This window comes from Patiria miniata, unplaced genomic scaffold, assembly GCF_015706575.1.
Source record: "Patiria miniata isolate m_02_andy unplaced genomic scaffold, ASM1570657v1 HiC_scaffold_3, whole genome shotgun sequence".
Classification (NCBI taxonomy): Eukaryota; Metazoa; Echinodermata; class Asteroidea; order Valvatida; family Asterinidae; genus Patiria; species Patiria miniata.
In genome coordinates, this window is record NW_024037069.1 from 9124751 (window position 1) to 9143819 (window position 19069).

General features: G+C 40.5%; 1 protein-coding gene across 1 annotated transcript in view; it reads right to left on the reverse strand.

The window, feature by feature from the left end:
* Positions 1-18990, reverse strand: part of LOC119737771 (ankyrin repeat domain-containing protein 26-like) — a 72782-nt gene extending 53792 nt beyond the window's left edge. The window contains exons 1-18 of the mRNA XM_038212362.1: positions 18659-18990; positions 17746-17860; positions 16047-16220; positions 14388-14494; positions 13848-13985; positions 11919-12070; positions 11120-11150; positions 10878-10950; positions 9713-9782; positions 8676-9022; positions 8044-8115; positions 7831-7858; positions 7562-7624; positions 6164-6279; positions 4765-4846; positions 2909-2928; positions 2503-2539; positions 699-1006 (exon numbers count right to left, since the gene is read on the reverse strand). Of these exons, the coding sequence (XP_038068290.1) occupies positions 699-1006; positions 2503-2539; positions 2909-2928; positions 4765-4846; positions 6164-6279; positions 7562-7624; positions 7831-7858; positions 8044-8115; positions 8676-9022; positions 9713-9782; positions 10878-10950; positions 11120-11150; positions 11919-12070; positions 13848-13985; positions 14388-14494; positions 16047-16220; positions 17746-17860; positions 18659-18864 (2139 nt within the window). The 5' untranslated portion in view covers positions 18865-18990. The remainder of the gene's footprint in view (positions 1-698; positions 1007-2502; positions 2540-2908; positions 2929-4764; positions 4847-6163; positions 6280-7561; positions 7625-7830; positions 7859-8043; positions 8116-8675; positions 9023-9712; positions 9783-10877; positions 10951-11119; positions 11151-11918; positions 12071-13847; positions 13986-14387; positions 14495-16046; positions 16221-17745; positions 17861-18658) is intronic.
* Positions 18991-19069: the final 79 nt, after the last annotated feature.

Genomic DNA, 19069 nt, shown 5'->3' on the forward strand with positions numbered 1-19069 from the left:
TTCACTGCATAGACCTTATAAATGCATTGCATGCATCTCAGAGGGCATTTTTGATTTTGTTTTAATGTTGTTTATTTATGCCTATTCGAGCGATACAAAACCAATGCCCGCTAACTCCGCCTAAACGCAAAAGGTGTATTGTGTGGGGGCAGTACAATCCCCCAAAAAAGGCAATTTTTCATTCCTCAACATACACATGTTGCCATACACACAAAGTACAGAGGCTGAGAGGGGTCCCATGAATCAGGAATATGTTATAAAACTAACCCAAAATGCACGTTCCACTTGATGCTGCTGAAAATAGCATATGTATACCCCATGCTCTTGAAATTCAGATTTGTTTTCTTCCTCCTAACAAAGTTTCAATTTGTATGTTTTGTTTTAACAAACAAATTTACTTTACTCCGATTTGAGGTGTCTCCAATCATCTGAGAAGGGCCTTCAATTCATTTTGTGCACAAATTCACCCGCCCTGCGAGAGCCAAATCATTGCCTGGCAGCTAATAATTCAAATTTTGCGAAGAAATAATTCAAAAACAAATCGGCGGAATTTTTTCATTTGATTTACCATTCAAGGTTGAATAACTTTTATATTAATAGGAAAGTAGCAACTGAATGAATTTCGAAAATTGCATGAAGAATGCATCTTTGTTGCAGGCAAAGTAACAAGTAAGTTGACCCCAAAAAAGTAAACTCACCCTCCTGTTACTCTTCCTGGCCTTCTCCCATTCACTTTCTTCCTCTTCATCATCTTCATCCGAGTCCCAGTCATCATCGTCATCTTCGATCACCTCATCAACTTCGTGTTCCTCCTGCCTACTAGCATCCTCCCTGGCCCCGCCCTCCCCTGCCTCCTTTGAATCTCCGCCCTTCCCCGGTGCCTCCTTGGAGGGTATCGGCGGTAACTTCCTCTCCACGCGGGGTGAGGACGCCGGTTTGGACTTGGAGGCTAGACTGTCTGAGTTGGTCTGGATCCCTGAATCTCCGGGTTTTATTACTGGCGGATCTAATGAGGAGATGATGTAAAGAACATCTTAATGCTGACACAATTACACAGGAAGGGCCAAAATTCTTTGATAAGTTGTGTACTGACGGGGAACCAGTCTTGAGGAGTATAAATTGTACGACATATAAATTCGTAATTCATTTTTATAATAAGTTGGTAATTCATTTCCAACATTATTAATATTTTTCAGACAACAACAAAAACAACACAAGTACTTTGATTCTTCGAACAGTGGAGTAAGCCACTTTTGAGGAGTATAAATTGTACGACATATTAATTCGTAACTCATTTTTATAATAAGTTGGTAATTCATTTCCAACATTATTAATATTTCTTATGCATCAACAAAAACAGCTTAACTCTTTCGCTACGGCAACCGCTGACGGCGGCTCATACAAATTGTACAGGTCGTACGGAGAGCCGCTGGCAGCGGCTCGGTTGCGTCGCTATGAATAAACATGATGTCCCCATGACGTGGGCCATATCTACATAATTTATATCGTATAACCTCTGACCCTAGTTCGAGCCGCTGCCAGCGGCTCTCCGTCTGGCTGGGGTGCACTTTTTGTTATTGTGAGCAGTTTGTTTACGGAGATACATTCAAAGATGGCGGGGCCCACATCGACGCTCGGCTGAATTTTCAGCTTTGAATTACGTCCAGTTGGGACGAAAAAGGTAAATTAAATTCCGTAGCGAAAGAGTTAAGTACTTTGATTCTTCAAACAGTGGAGTAAGCCACTTTTAATGTTAACCACTTCGCGCCGGGATTATTTTTGCCCAAAATTTCGATTTTTCGCAAAGGGCAAGATTTTTCAGCCAACTTCTGATATACAGCCAAACGCCACAAATACTGATTCACAAGAGTCATTTCAACAGTATTTGTGCGATATTTCTTGCCCAAACCTCATACGTTTCAATATGTTACAATAGGCCGTGCACACTACAACACAGACTTCACGGTCTTTGAGTGCCTGTACGAAAGGCACGAAGGATTAGCGTGTTTAGACGCCACCCGGAGGCGAGTCGAGGCAATCTTGACGTCTTAACCAGGGCGGCGTTTGGCGGTCATAACCAAGAATTGGTTCGTTGGTTTCTCTTTGGCTAATTGTTTTGGGGATTTGAGTACTACACTATCACGCGTAATTTTAACCCAATTAAAATTGCCGAAGAAATTCACCGACAAGAAACCACCGAACCAATTCTTGGTTATGACCGCCAAAACGCACCCCTGTAAGCCGTGGCTGTGTATAAAAACAGCCAGTGCATGTTATCACGTACTCCGACGCTTACTGGTTAAAATATTGTTGTTGTTTCCCCCTTAATCTTTTGTTCTAAAAAATCAACAATAGGCCCCATGCCTTAATTAATTTCTAACCCTTGGTCCACGCAAATTTACCTCAAACTTAACCATACTTTGCAGGCAACACAGCTTTCTGCCGAGTTTTTATCACCAATCAAGACACAGTTGAAATTTATGTGACATACAATAGTCTTACCTTTACCGTTAGAGGCATTGGACGGTAGTAGATCATTCTGCAAATTACAAACACAGTCAATTCAGTCCAACATTACAATCAGCATTTAAATTACTAAACATAACAATTCTCAAACAAAATGCTTTAAATTTCCTTGAAAGTTAGAATATGCAACAGTTTTAATGTTCTGAGGCCAATAAAAAAAATTCACTCTTCAACATCCTACAAAATAAACTGAACAAAAAGTGGGTTCTTACTTATACTACATGTTATTTTTCAACGTTCACCTCATATGTTTTCATGGATAATTGAACAAAGAATTTCAGAAAGTAAATAAATCCTATTATCTGTTACATACAAGTCTCAACCCTAAGACTACAAAACGCACAGATAGAATTGAAGGAGAAATGAAGTCAGAAAGACTTACGTCCGAGTCCCAGTCTGACTCTGTTTGCATGCAAAGGAAAGAAAGAAGAAAAGTTGGAAATAAATTGGTGCACTTTTCAATCAAATAATTGTCTGCGCATCCATGATTTTGAAAAAGAACTTCATACTTCACTCAATTTGGTCTTCCAAAAATATTATTTTTATTATGTGCTAAGCCAAAAGAGTGATATACATGGGAAAATACAATTGGGATTAAAATTGACATGCTTCTGAACTCAAATCTTTAAAGGGCCCATGCAATGTAGTTGTTTTTAATGCTATCCTTGAAAATGCACCTCTGTGTCTAAGGCCAAAAAAAAAAAGTTTCCGGTTTCTGGTATGCGCGCGCGTCGCCGTAGCCATGCGCGTCGGCAAAATGAAAAAGTTTTTTTTTCAATGAAAGATGATGTCTCAAAACCGCCAAACTCACTGGTTTGACTGGAATCCTGCTGCTGCACAATTTTAACGTGTTTTTAGATGGGGTTATGATCGAGAATAAGCTTTATGTGGCCTCTCTGGTCTCCCATAATATTTGCACTAAGTTTAGTCGGGCACCATTTGCAGTCATCAGCCGACATTTGAAGCAAAAAAAACAGGTAAAAAAAAAAAAAAGCCGCGTCGCCGCACCACTTTTTGGGCAAGCTCCATACCAGAAACCGGAGACTTTTTTGGGGGGCCTAATTTCGTTTGCCATTTTCAAGGGTGTTTTAGTGCCTTTTTTGTTTTTATGCTGACGCCAATTTTCATATTGATGAGAAAAACTGTGATGTCATTTCAGGCAGAAACCTCAATGTTACAGCTATTTCAGCACCAAATGTTGCCAAAATTTTGGACATTTTGCTGTCGTAAGTTTTCTTTTCTTTGGTAATTTGTTGTGTCAGTACATGACAGTAAGCTAATAAGCAAACCTTTCTCACAGATGTTTTCAATGAGCACTTTTTTGGGTTCACAATTTGAGCAGAAAACCCCTGAACTGAACAGTGTCTTCCTGAAATGACATCACAGCAACAACGCCCTCAGTTGTCCAGAAATTAAAACATCGAACATTTTAAATGTTTAAAGAAGTGCGCTTTTCAGTAAAATTAACCAAAAAGGGATGTCAAATAGTTTTCATACACTTAAAGAGTAGAAAGTTGCATCGAATGCATTCCTAAGAAACAATCCATCTCATGAACCCTTTAAACTTATTTCATTTAGTACTTATCATAGGGAATTGACCTAACGCCGTTTGCAAGTTAGCCACTCCCCTTAGAAAACCATATGGAGTTTATGTACAGTAAGTCTGTTTGTCTCAGATTTTGGACGTTCCGCGTCCATTTGAATATCATGTAAAAAAATTGGACAATATTTCACAAGCTGCATTGAAGCGATTCTAACGCAATTCTACCGCGATATGTCAATTCTTGGTATTACTTAGGTTAAAAATTAAAACAAAATATTTTCAACAAAATTTAAAAAAAATTATTTTGTGGGGTGCCGTACCTGAAAGGCACACACTATCATTTTCAAGATATGCTTCATGATTCAAATTTGTAATCATTTACATTTGGAATTTTCTCATTTTGAAAGCATCAGAACTTACAATGAGATTCTCATGAGACATTAGTCTCACTTTTTTCCAACTGTTTTCTCAAATTTCAAATTTGTGAACCATAACAAAACAGTTGACAATGAACCTTACGTTTATGACAACTGGCAAATAACATGCGAAGCTTTTATGTAACTCTGACACTACTGCAACAGGACAGTTCTACAAAAGGTGCTTTTTAACCTCCGCTTCACACATTCAAAACACGGCAAATGGCAAAGAAATTGAAAGCGCCAATCTTGATATCACAGAATGAAATCTTACTTTACCTTCATTTTCTTCATCATCTGCTGCAGCCTTGGCTGTTTTCAAGACAATGGGGCCATCTTCAGCTTTGATGATAGGATTCGACTAAAAACACCAATCACAGAGAGAAAAAACAGGATTGTATTAAAAACTTTTTGCAGCTTTACAGACAAATCTGAAACCATTTATAGTGAGGTGCTACATAGACATTTATCTTCAAGTAAACTTGAATCCTCGATCCTGATTGGTCGATCCATGGCAACAAGCCGTGCTACATATAACCAAGTAGCACGGCTACAGTCCATACCGCACTCCGGGTATTGCGCTATTCCAAGATGTGCACGCCATACACGCACGTGTAATAGGATAACCGCTGAAAATCTTTTGAGTGCGTCAAGTTTGCTTGAAGATAAATTCGTTATCACGCTCGCGCTCGTGGAACACGGAAAATGTAGTGCGTCTGTGTCCCACATACCACTCGGCCTGTGGGACACAGACGCACTACATTATTCCGTGATCCACTCGCGCTTGCGGGATAACTTATGGTATGCGTGCACTCAATGCCCCTTCGACCAATAGGGTTGCAAGAATGTATGTGCGCCATATTTTAAGAATGCATGCGAAACGAATGATGAGCATGATGCCACTTCAGAGATATCTTGTTGATTGTGTTTGCTGGATTAACTTCATTTCTGGTTATGCTGTGTAAATTTAAGAAAATAAACTCCAAAACAGTCTTTGCAAAGACTGCCCTTTTCCATTAAAGTGCCCTTTTTTTGAACAAGTGTCCATTTTTTTTAAACAAGTGCCTCTTTGTTTTTTTAACCATGTGCCCTTCTTTTTTTTAAAAATAAGTGGCCATTTTTTTTTAAAACAAGCGCCCTTTTTTACCAGCAGCTTTTTATAAGTGCCCTTTTTGTAATTTCGCGCAACCGTCAGCAACTGTGCTGCCCTGGAAAGTGCCATCTATTATCTGATAGTAGGCATGATCATCCGGTTTGAACAACGCCCCCATAGGAAGATAGTAAGTACCTGCCCCCCCCCCCCTTTTAATTTGATTTTTCGGAGACCAAGTGTCCAGAGAAGAAACCTTGTCTTCTTTTTAGCATGGATGTGCGAGTGCACATTTTTTATTGTGTAACTTCCCCTCCCCCCAATAAAAATGACCTTGCTATGCCTCTGCATCGCATCCCATGGATGGCAAAACGTGTCAACCATGGGTTGTCAAAGAAAGCTCTGTAGGATAAAGTAAGATTAAGTTAACTCTTTTGAGGGACATTTGTTGTGCTGTGCTTGGTCGAAACATCACGGGCAGAGCTCGATATGTCAGTCTATTGATGTTAGAAATAAACTATATGGGCTCAAAGAAATGTTGATTCTTAAAGTTCCGACGGGTGAAAATTTTGATAGAATGCAACCAACCTGAAGACTTTGTTTGACAAGCGACGGTTTTTTAGGTTCCTCGTCAGTGAAGCTGAGACTAGAATCATCATCGTCATCATCTTCAACGTCGCTCATTCCTAGCTTATTTAGAACATCTAAAAAAATAAACAAACACAAAATATCCTGAAGGAGGGACCATTTCAATGTTTACATTTGTGTTACAACTGTTTGCTTGCTATATTTAATATTCATAAATACTTAAGACAGTTTACGCATTCCTATTGGTCGAGAGCCCGTCACGTGGCCGGTCTTAAACGGATGATAAAGACATGGCTAGCTGGTCTTAAAGACTTTTCCAGTGTCACATGAAATTTGGACTCCCATGAAATCCGGTGCCTTTTAACGTTTCATTGGTTGAACGTTCACATTCCTCACAAATGCATGCGCAATACTACCAGCGAATCAGTATTTCATGGTCCGAAATTCACCTTACACCAGCCCAGCTGCGTTTTGCGCGACATCGCGCAGTACGCGCGACGCGCACGCCAATGTCCTTATAAGGTAACGAGTTGTGGAGGGGCATTCCATATTATAGTCAGAGGGGTGTTTCGTAAAACATGAAGTAAAATTGTTGAACAAAATGGTTGGCAACGTCTAGTTTTTGACTAGTTTTGATTTTTGGACCGAAAATATTTTTTTTTGGACTGAAAAGGTATTCATGAATGGGAATAAATATGTGTTCGGTCGGTATTAAACACTCTGTTTAAGACCGGTGGGAGTCTGGATGGATGATAATTACCCGAGGCGAAGCCGAGGTCTTAAACAGAGTGTTATAATACCTCCTGAAACACACATTTATTCCCTTATTAAACAACACCTGAATCGGGTCGTTGATCACGTCATTGAATTATTTGTCCCAATCCATGACCCTTCTTCACTGCAAACATAGAAGTTCTATTCCACGGTGAATGGAAGTTCCATTGCACGGTCACACTTTTGGAGGCTCTGACCAATCAGATGACGAGGATTTACTCAGACGTTATAATTCAAATAATGAATGCTTCACATTCGTGCAATGGAAAGACTGATTTCATTCGGTGACAGATGGAACGTTCCATTCCACTCGGCTTTGCCTCTTGAAATGGAACATTCCATCTGTCAACTCATTACCATTCTTACCATTGTACTCAAAAACATTAATTATTTGTATACCACAAAAGAGTACATTATATTTAAAAGTCAAATTCCCCAGCCAAATTTACAAATTGAAATCACACAAATGTTTTGCATTTTTTTAAACCAATATTTTATGACTTAAAACTGTTTTCTATTAAAACTGTTTTCTAAATCTTTAAAATTTCAGTAATTTTCAATTTGAGTAACTTAAAAATGACCCGGGGCCGAACCCAAAACAAAATGAGCACAGCAGGACCGTACCTTTTCTTTGTTGCTTGTCTTGTGAACTGAGAGGTCTCTTCTCCGCCTCGTCATTTGGTTTTGCTGAGAAAAAAGGAAGGAAATCATACATAAATAAAAGTAAGCAGGTCGAAAGAAAAAAAACGGGAAAAAAACATCATCACTTGATAAATGTATTTAACAGATAAAAATCTTCTGTTTTCATCACAGACTGCGCATTACCATTAATTCAAAACAGGCTTCAACAGATTAAATAGATACATAGGAATTTTTTACTAAATGATACTCACCAGAGATTGGCTGTCTCTCCTTTGTTACCTAGCAACCAAGAAAAAAAAAACATTATTGTTGATATCTTGCTAGTAAAACTCGATTCAGTGAAGTTTCAACTGTAAATTTAATTCAAGTTCACAATGGCACTCCCTTTATTAAAAATCAAGTACAAATTTACGTTACTATAATCATGACTTCCAATTCAAGTTTAGAAGTTAGCCAAAACTTACATTTGTCATTTTCTTAGGAGACGTTCCTTCCAGAACCCCCAGTACGTCATCGTCGTCCCATTCACTGCCACTCTATGAACACAAACATCAAGAATAAAACACAATTGTTCTTAATAACAATGGCTACCCATAGTTTGTGGACCACTGGCTAACAAGTAATCCGCGGATCGCATGTGTCTCCTTTTTCCGCGGTCGATCCCTATGTTTTGTGCTCTTAAAAAACATCAAATGACTCAAATGACCCCTAGATGAAAGTTGACATCCAATTGTGGAAGAGTTATGATGATCCCCCACCCAAGGTACACTCCATCCAAATACATTAAAATCAATCACCTTTAATGACCCATACATGACCTTTGACCTCAGTAATCCAATGAGGAATTGTGTCTTTCCACCCAAGGGTCACTACATCCACGTTTCATGAAAATCCATGAAAGCATGTAGAAGTAGTTATACATTTTCTTCAAAAACTAAACCGAAACGTTAACATACAATGAGGGCTACGGGTCTATAGTCATACAGGTCTAGGCGTCTATGGTCATACAGAATTTAGTGTCTCCCAAAATTTCTTTCAGGCGACATAAAACTCTATGACTGTGAAGTGAGAAAACACAAGTATACAGTGGGGATACCTCTCCAAATGAAAGGCCACTACTTCTGGGCGTGAGAGGTACTCCTCTAGGCGTGGCAGCAAAGCTATCAGCAGGAGGGGCATCGTCTCTAGGGGTTGGTGTTGGGGTGTCATCCCACGGATCGGGGTCACTCATGGAGCGACCCTTCCCCGCATTCACGGCCTTTGCCTTGGATGGTGAATCGGTGGCAGCGGTGGGATTGGGAGCCTTGGTGCCTGCCAAGCGCGGGATCTTGCTGCTGCTGACGTCTTGGTTGGCGCCTCGCAAGGCGGAGCGGTTGCTGGCCAGGCTGTCCTTGGAGACGGCACGGGGGATGCGGGACTTGGAGGCTGTTGATCGCTGAGAGGCTAAAGAAGAAAAAAACTTGTTTAGAAAATCACTAAAAACTCATAATTTTCTTGTTTTATTCGGGCATGCATTTGTCTAACTGGCACTAGTCCTCTCCAAAAAGGATATGTACACTGACAAATCTTCTGAATATTCCAATGTTTTAGAGAGTTGAGGCAAGCAACAAGTGTAAGTTTGCAGCGACAACGTGTGACAGTCGGCGGTCTCACCGGTCATATCTAGGAGAGGGCTCTCCCCACGCTTACTGGAAAAACTGAGAACTCCACTTGCTGATAAAAAAAATCTGTGCATCATTCTGGAAAACTATGTGCTACACAGGAAATATCAATCATTTGAACTTCTTCCACCCTTAAAGAAAACTTCTCAATTTCAAAACAGCCACCACTGAAATGTCTCCCATCCTGAAAGAAAATCCTGGTGACAATACCTATGGACTTCTCCTGATGACAAACAGAGCATACTGATAGAAACTTTGAGTTGTACAGGTTCTTATTCAAATCCATACATTGTCGCCCCAAAATACTGATATTCTACATGAACTGTGCATTTTGACATGCTGCCTTAGCTTGAAGAAAACCATGATTGGTACACATGTCAGCATTATACCTCCGCAATGAAATTTTGTCACAAATAAGGTATTGCAAACTTGGTGTAGCAGTGTAGCATGTATTTTTCTTCCCCATACTTACTATCCCCGCTCCTTATGGATTCGTCGTCAGATTCAACTATAAACTTGCTTAGCTTCACTGCCTTGGAAACCTTGAATGAAAGATGAGGGGGAAAAAAACGATATAAGAAACATTGAATGTACGTGAAAATGCAACTTAAGTCCAACTGAGAATTGAATTGCTGCACACTAGTGCTTGCAGTGAAGGAATGTGGCCCAGTGGTTATGGTTTGTAACTCATGATCAGAGGGTCAGGGGTTCAAATCCAGCTGCTGGCCATACGTTGTGTCCTTGGGCAAGCCACTTCACCTCAACTTGCCTCTCTCCATCCAAGAATATAAATGGGTACCGGCTAATACCAACCAGGGGGTATATTTGGTCATTCCATGCCAAGGAAACCGGAGATAAATACCATTCTGATGCACCATACTGACTCCTGACAGATTTTACCTTACTAACTCTACTGCTTGCAGTCACGCACCACATATTGCATAAACACTACAATCACCAACATGAACCCATAATCAAAATTGGCAACAACAAAAAAACCAACACATTTCTTCTTAAACAAATTGAAACTGACTTGTTGTAAGTGCTCTCTGAGTGACCTGTGACTGCTATTTCACAGGTGTGTAGCACTGCTGATGTTACTGCTAATGGTTCACAGGCACGTTAAAGTACAAAAATGTATGAATGCAACGCAAATGCACTGAAACCAACAGAGTAAAAAGAAGCTACAGCATCATAATTTACCACTGTTCCTAGTTGAAACTGGAGAATCAATATTTCAATTTTACACAACCCCTGAATAAATTCCTGTCATCTGATTGGTGAGTCGTTGATCACATGTTATTTAATTATTCATCCCAACCCACGACCTGGCCGCACCACAAAAATAAAAGTTCCATTCAACTGAAAATGGAAGTTCCATTGCACGGTACACTTTTGGTGGCGCGGCATTGTATAAAACAAATCATGAATGTTTTACGGTCATGCAATGGAATGAATAAATTTCATTCAGTGACAGATGGAATGGTCCATTCGCTCAGCTGTGCCTCATGGAATGGAATATTCCATCTGTCACCTCATGAAATTATTCTTACCATTGCACTCATAAACATTCATTATTTGTATAATATATTCAAGTATTTTGCATGATTGTATAAGTATGGAAATTCTGTGCTTACCTTGGGTTTCGGTTTGACAGGTTCATCCACTTCAGAAGCGGAGGCACCCCAAGAATCTTCCTCAAACGAATCCCTTCAAATGAAACAAAGAAACCAATAACTTTATTGCATGAGATCTAATGCAGCCATTCTGTTTAGCTGTTGCGTAACACTGTACGTGTATATCAAGTTTTAGCGTAAATTAATTAATGTCAGAATACATTGTGCATTAAAACGATAATAATAATAATTAACAAACTTACTTTCCAGCAGAAATTTCATCTTCATCATCATCTAGTGATAAATAAAACAAAACGATCAATTAGAGAGATTTTTGCTGTCGATTGCAAAAAGTCAAATAAACTATCACATATGTTGGGATATTTGCTACCCTACTTTCACCACAACCCAAGACACGATTTAAAAAAAAAAAAAATTTGACCGCTGAAATGCACGTAAAAGAACACAGTGACACTTATCGCTAAGAGAAGGGGCTTGCCCCGGTGTTTCTGGCCTCCTACATAAACTCCCACGCGGAGTATTTAGGAGAAGAACCAACCAAGCACCAAGGAGAGGGTGCACTTTTTACCACTGTGGGTGGGCCCAGTGGACCAGACACACCCTGTGTGCATTCTGGTTGGCGCGTGTATGGTGTGAGCCTATGCATAACTAATTTTTGTAACATTCAGATGAAATTAGGCCCTAAAATTGCCCATTTTTGCAATGCAGCGTAGGCATCATTTTTCAAAATGGCGATGGGCTTCAAGACTTCTTTTAGAGCGATCATTTTCGGATAGACTTTTCTCTGAAATGCTATTGGTTAACCCCAAAATAATTAAACAGAAAATGAAAGATGACGGAATAAGTTTTAATTTGATGTGTGTCCCGAACACCTTTGAAGTATTTTGGAAGTGCGCGTAATTATCACTGAGGTCCATAGAAGTCTATTTAACGGACTGCTACCTTATGGTGCTCTCCTCAGGTGATAAAAAAGAATGCAATGTGCCACAGCACAGCAGTCAACAGCTGCTCATCTCTACCCATCTAATGACAGCTGTTTACCGTATTCATCCCTAGCACTGCCTCCCCCAAGGCTGAAGCCAAGCCCCACCCCCTCCGAGCCTCCAGTAGAGCCAAACATGCTGGACCCTGGCCGGCCCACCGCGGACCTGGGACGCCGACTGGAGTTAGCTTCATCGATCAGATGGGAACACCTACACAGGTAAAGCAAACACATAAATGTTATCCAATGTTGGCTTCAGATTGTTCATATGTGATGCGATCAAGCTAAATGAGTCGTTTGTCGGGAACTTTCATTTGGAGATTCAGGCCAAGATAGGGCCACTTCATCAAATCACTTCATCACATCTCTTGGTGTTCCGACTTCCATAATTTTTGAACTAAAAATTGAACCAGCATGCGGTTTTCACAGCAGTTATGCTGAGTTTGTGCTCTTTTCAAATCTGTAAAAAGAAAAATTGACCAGGGTCGACAAACGACTCATTTAGCTTGATCGCATCACATTTAAGTCAGTGTTCTCAAAGAAGTATATTAAAGAAATTATTTGACAAAAGCATTGATTGAGAGTGCTAAATGCCAGATTTATATTTGAGGTATTTGTGATGGATCACGAGTGCATCGCAAAGGAACAGAGGTTGACCAATAACTAGGTATGCTTTTGTCATACATCATTTTGAAAAATGTACATGTAGCTTGCGAGTTTGTCTCTGCATTCAATAGGAGACGTTGAATAATAGAGGACAATAGGGTCCCCAATTCCCGAAGGTCCCCAATTTAGATCGTGTACAAAACATATGGGAGGTCTTCCTAAAAAGTTGGGGTACAAACAAAAGAGGGACAATAGGGGGGTCCCCAATTACAGGCAAATACACACTTGTGTGAGATGACTTGGGACTTAACAGAAGGAAAATTGCTGGGGAAAAGAGAGACCGCCAAAAGAACACCCAGACCAAGCCCAATGACCAATCTTTCAGTCGCTGCAGTAGGATTTGTCTCTCTGGATAGGTCTCCTAAGCCATCAGCGTGCCTGCATTCGATGTGGACAACCTTCATAAATCTTCATTCGCAAAGCTAGCCATGATGACATAAAGACTTATGATCATCACAAGTGTCTCCACCACAACAATGCCGAGGGCACAACTGCACAAAGGATGCTTTATCAAAAGCACACACAGCACCTTTTCAAAAATGCAAATAGCAGTCTTTCCGAACATAAAAAGGCTTACACATCTTTTGCATGGCACTGATGGAGATGAATGTTAAACTATGGGGCTTTAATCTTCACGTTTAAGCGAAACCTCACTCACGATCAGAGGGTCAGATGTTCAACTTCAACTGCTGGTCATATATTGTGTCCGTATCTGGTAAATCTTCATCCAGGTATATAAATGGGTACCATCATAACTGAGGAATAACATTCAATGGGCTCTGTGCGCCAACAAAAGAGGGCACCTTTTTACCACTTTTGAGAGCAGGACACACAGCATGAGCGTACTGTATTGTACTGGTTTGGGTGCGAAGTACGCACGACTTCCTGAATGTGCAAATAATTAGCCACAGCGTCTTCGCGTGAGCGTCAGGCGTCTTCGGCACATGAATACGTTCAAATTTCTGGTCTCCCACACTAATCCCCGCCCCAAATAACTTTGGAAATACGCAGTTGATGGACCGGGAACTTGTCTATAGGTCTCCCCTAACTCTCCTTTTCTGGCCGTTGAAGGAGTACTTGATCACGGAGCCCACAGGCTGGCAAGGGGGGGGGGGGGTTTACAATTGCTCTGAGTCTCAGAAGTTTCATGCCAAGTATACTGGCAATAAATACTTACCAGATGATCAGTACTGGCTTAAAGCAGATTTTACTGTACTTGCACGTGCAGCAAGACTTTGTTAGTTCCCAATTAGAACAGTTGGGATCACCAAGTGGCATATTCCAAGCATTCCGTGTTCTGAGACCGCTCCCTTCAATCTTACCCATGGAATCCTGCCATGATAGCCTGGTCGTTGGCCGTCCATCCCTTGCTGTCCTTGATCTCTGTGTCTGCCTTGCGTTCCAGCAGTAACTTGACCAGGCCAATTTGGTCTGACTGACAGGCCAGCATCAGAGCAGTCCTGCAAAACCAAAACAAAGAAGGTGAAGAGATATATTTCTTGTCTTCCTTATCATCGCTGAGTTCCTATGTAGGTGATTGAATGAGTAATTCAGAGGCAAATGACAAACTGGATTGGTGGTGGACTGGTAGTGTTAAGCAACTTTAATCATCAAAGAGGAGGCAGACACAAATCCACTTTGAATTTTTCTATGATAATCTTTCTTGTGATCAAGCCATAGGAATTTTAGGTTTGCTATCTTGCACATGTTGTGTGCAACAATTTTATAAAGAAAAATTGGAGGTACAGTTCTCTAAAAATGATTAAATCCTGTCGGTAAACATTTATTTTGCTCCACTAACAGTTTGCGGAATACCTTGACTCATGTGCATACAGTTCCTTCGCAGACTATGTGTGTTTTACCTGTTGTCGTTATCCGTTGCGTTGACGTCAGCGTCGTTGTCCAACAGCACCTCTGCCATGACATCCTGTTTAGCCTCAGTGCACAAGTGCAACGGTGTACTCCCCCTCTACAGAGTAAATCAAATACTAAGTAAAAATAACAGACACTACAGTGGCACTGTTAGCCGATTTATGTTTAAAAGACGTACAGCTCAGCAATCAGGGTTATATAGATCAAAAGTGAATATTGCATTGAAGAAACCAGGATAGACAGTCAAACATGCATTGTGAACTATTAAATAATCTAAAACTTACGAAAAGAAAAATTTGGAAACAAATATTTTGGGAGCTTTTGCTCTTAACCCTAACCCTGCTCAATCCTCCAAAATCCACCAGGCAGTATTGGAAGTTTTCGGAGAATGGAGGCCATATGTTATTTCCAATTGATTTTGCAGGATGCATTGTGTCAGGTCTTAAGTTACACCTTGTGTTGTTTATGCTTAGCCAAGCTCCGGATATAGCTCCAGAGCTAGCTAGCTCGACCCAAAATAGTTGTGGTTTGGACGCATCTTAACTCCACCTCTGAAGCTAGCTCTGGAGCTATCCAGCCCAATTCGAGCCCCCAAAATTTGTGGGGCTAGCTCCACTTTCAGCTCAGCAGGGCTTCATTTTATGACCTGGCTCCATCGTTATTTGTCATTTGGACGCAACAGACCTAGCTCAATTCTGGCGCATCCGGTCCGAGTTAACCATCATTGTATGAACGTAAGCATATTTAGATTTTATCACTAGCTCCACCGAACCCCTGTTGAGTTCATTAATTGGAAAAGAGCTCTATCCAAAACTTCCCTCCGTCTGAACGTACCCATAAACCCTTTTCACACTAGAGCCTATCAACCTGGGTTGAACTCGACCCTGGGCGAACCCAGTGCCGCCCCAGGTTGACTTTTTAATTTTTCAACCCCGCGTTCAATCCCGCATTGTTTCACACTTGTTTCATGCAAATCAAGCTTATCATACTCAGTTACTACTGTTTTGAACCCTGGCAAGAATTTCAACCCGGGTTGAAAATCTCAACCCTGGTCTTGAGCAGGGTTGAGGTCGACCCTGGGCGAAATCAATCTCGGGGTTGACGCAGGGTTGAAATTCTTCAAGTGTGAAACGATGCATGTTTTCAACCCTGCGTCAACCCCGAGATTTGTCTAGTGTGAAAAGGGCTTTAGTTTCACGGTTCTTTTCAAAACCTCACAAATGCACAAAAGGGATTTCTTACATGGTGCAACTGTAGACTTAATCTCATTGCTGTCATCACCATGCAAACCTTCAAATCTTATCGAACAAACTTTTAGCAAATAATGAAAGGTTTGCGGAAACACCATGTGCGAATAATTTCTCAACTAAGAGAATGGTTCTGAAAAGAACCAGAGGTATAAACTCGACGTTCCAGTCAGCATACTGACCGGAACGTCGAGTTTATACCTCTGGTTCTTTTCAGAACCATTCTCTTAGTTGAGAAATTATTCGCACGTGGTGTTTCCGCAAACCTTTCATTATTTAGTATCTCCACCATGCAAAGCCTCAAATCTTACTTAAAGTTTTAGCAAATACATGCGGATATAAACCAGAGACTCTTACCAGCTGACAAACCTTTCAACAACTTCATGAAAACTACTGTCTGACCTTGTTTGGGGCGTTGACCATAGCGCCGCCCTTCAACAAGAGCAGGACGACATCCACAAAGCCCCCATGAGCGCCAACGTGTAACGCAGTGTTGCCATCCTTATCCACTAGGTTAGGGTCTGCACTGCTCCTCAGAAGGGTCTCAACGCAAGCCACGTGGTTGCCTTGGGCAGCCTTTAAGAGAATAGACATGATGCCTATTATTGGTTATTTCATTACTGGTTATGTTGATATTATTTTGTGGGTAGTGTTTACAAAAATAACCACGTTTCAGAGTACCAGCTATTCCGTTCAGCTACATTTGTCATGTCAACATCATTAAAAATGTAATAACACTGCAACTTGATCAAAAGAAATTGTCTATAGCAATATATAATAAAGAAATAATGAAGTGATGTTAAAGGGAATATACAAACATCGAAAAATAAAACTACCAAGTTTTTACGAAATACCCTAATAGGATGTTGGTAAATGACAGTCTAAAGCATCCTGTAAAATTATGGCACCTGGTGTGAAGTCATTTTTAAGAAAACGGTATTTTTGTAAAAAATTTCCAGCGGTGATCGGCCGACCACCATTGGAAAAACCTAACTATTTTTCAACTACTGCTCCAAATTTACCATTAATTCAGTCCAAATTTTGTTTGCTATTGGTTACATGTTCATGGACGGGTGCAGGCCAGCTAGACTGGTACCCTTACCTTACAATTTTCCGGCATCTGTAAATTGATCCATTTTATATTTAGTGGAGTCAGGGAACCAGACTACTTGAACAGTTTTATTTTTCTTGGTTTTTCCAGCATTTTCGAACACAAATCTGCAAATGCTGTCAGTGTAACAATATTTGATCTATTATACTAACCCCTCAAATAGTTCATTTCTGAAAATGACAGCAAAAGCCAATGATGTACATTCCCTTTAAAATGTAGGAAAAAGGAGACATATAAAAAAAATGAAAATCAATGGGGCCCACACTGCAGGCCACTTGGGGGGAAATAACAGATGTTTAAAGGGTATTTAATACACATAGCTATAATTTTCAGAAATGGATGGATTGGGGATTAGTATTTTAATGAACTATGAAAAAAGTTTTCATAGATGCTGGAAAATCGAGAAAGCAACTGCTGTTCTTGTAGTCTGGTTTCCTGACCCTACTTCAGATGAATTGTCAGGTCAGGGAACCAGACTTGCACCCGTTCACGGATGTGTTACCAATTGCAAACAAAATGTGGACTAGCTAAATTTGGTAAATGGGGGCATTATTTGAAGAAGACCACAAAAAAAAAATCAGTTTTTCCAACGATGGTCGGCCGACCATCATTGGAAATTGATACAAAAATTCCATTTTTCTTGAAAAGGACAGCACTTTTAAAGGAGACTTTTCTTTGATATTTTGCACCTGTGAGTGGAGCCAAGTAATTTCAATTTGAAGCCTAAGACTAGACTGGTACATGTACATGTTTAACTGTTTAAAAAGATTGACCCTTCAGTGGTCTGGTGGCAGATTATGGAGAGATGTGCAGAAATACACCGGCACCATACGTTTCTTTTGACAGTTGACTGATGCAGAACTAAAGGGATGTTGGTTACCTTAAGTTTTGGGACTCTCATAGTCATACACAGTAACAATATTGAGAGTCCCACATTTTCAGACTACATGTAGGCGTACATGTATGTGCTTGCATGATGTCCACAATTACCTTCATGAGAGGCGACCGCTGGTCATTGTCACACAGGTTCAGCTTGGCTTTGTTTGACACTAGGAATGCCGCAATCTCTTTGTGGCCTTGAGAACACGCCAAATGAAGGGCGGTTCTAGAATGAAGGGGAAAAAAGGGAATCGGTTTAAAATCATTTGAAGTGACAAAAGTGCTCAAAATCTAAAGAATAAGATGGGTGCTTACCAGCTAAACCTGATGGACTTCTAGCTCAGTGAATGCTGTATATTCCGAGAAAACACTAATATTCTAGAATCTCGGTTTCAATTCAAAAGTTACCGAGTCATGTTTTGAATTGCGCACGAAATCAGCGTCCACAACGCATTCTCATTCGGCTGATTGCAGCTACGCAATGTGACGTACTGAACTGACAAATAATAACAACCGCGCTTGCATGTGCATTGTTTCTACGCTGACGCTTGCACGCACCCATCTGCATGATCTGAGGATTTGCCCAATTACAATGCAACAGTAGTTGCATTGTAATTGGGCAAATTTCCAAAAATGTGTCACTTGACACATCTTGGAAACGAGTCTAGAATAAAGAATTTGTAAAACTAAAATAATTGTTATATTGTCACTGATTGTCAAACTTAAAATTAGAATAAATTATTGTTGCAGGAAAAAAATGTAGTATCCAGATGCTACTTCTTTGGTTGTGTACAAAGTTAATGGAGAGTCAAGTGCAAAATTGAGAATGCAATGCATTTTTGCAAGCCAATGAGAATGACTGAACTTCACTCACTCACTCACTGAGATATTTAAACATACATGTAGTTGTACATGATGTATGATCACTGATGATGAAAAAAGTGGCGTCAGGATGCAACATTCCTTCCTTGTTGCGATTATGCAGGGCCTACTTAACATATGTTTTCAAATGCCCCTCATTTACCTGTTCCCCTTATCAAGTTGATTGACATCTCCCTTCTTGCTGAGTTGCTGCACTTTCACCAACTCGCCGCCCCAGGCCGACTTGTGCAGCTTCGGTAAATCCTTCTCCTTCAGCGAATAACCTGGAGGATCGAACGCTGCATTACTGACTGGCTCTGGAGCGGAACTTTTTCCCTTCGCCTTACTGCTTTTAAAAATCTTCTTCATGTTTTAGGCATTGTAAATCGATTTAGAAAAGGTAAATTACGGGCCCTTGGATTCAAAGTGGCGTCCCTAGTGAACGACACAGCCTCGTTTTGATCTCGCGAGAATGTTTGGTTGTTCGTGCTTGATTACTAAGTAGAAATCAGTCTCATCCCCAGACGATGTTACGGGTTACAAGCCAATGGTAAATAATATATACAAAGATCAG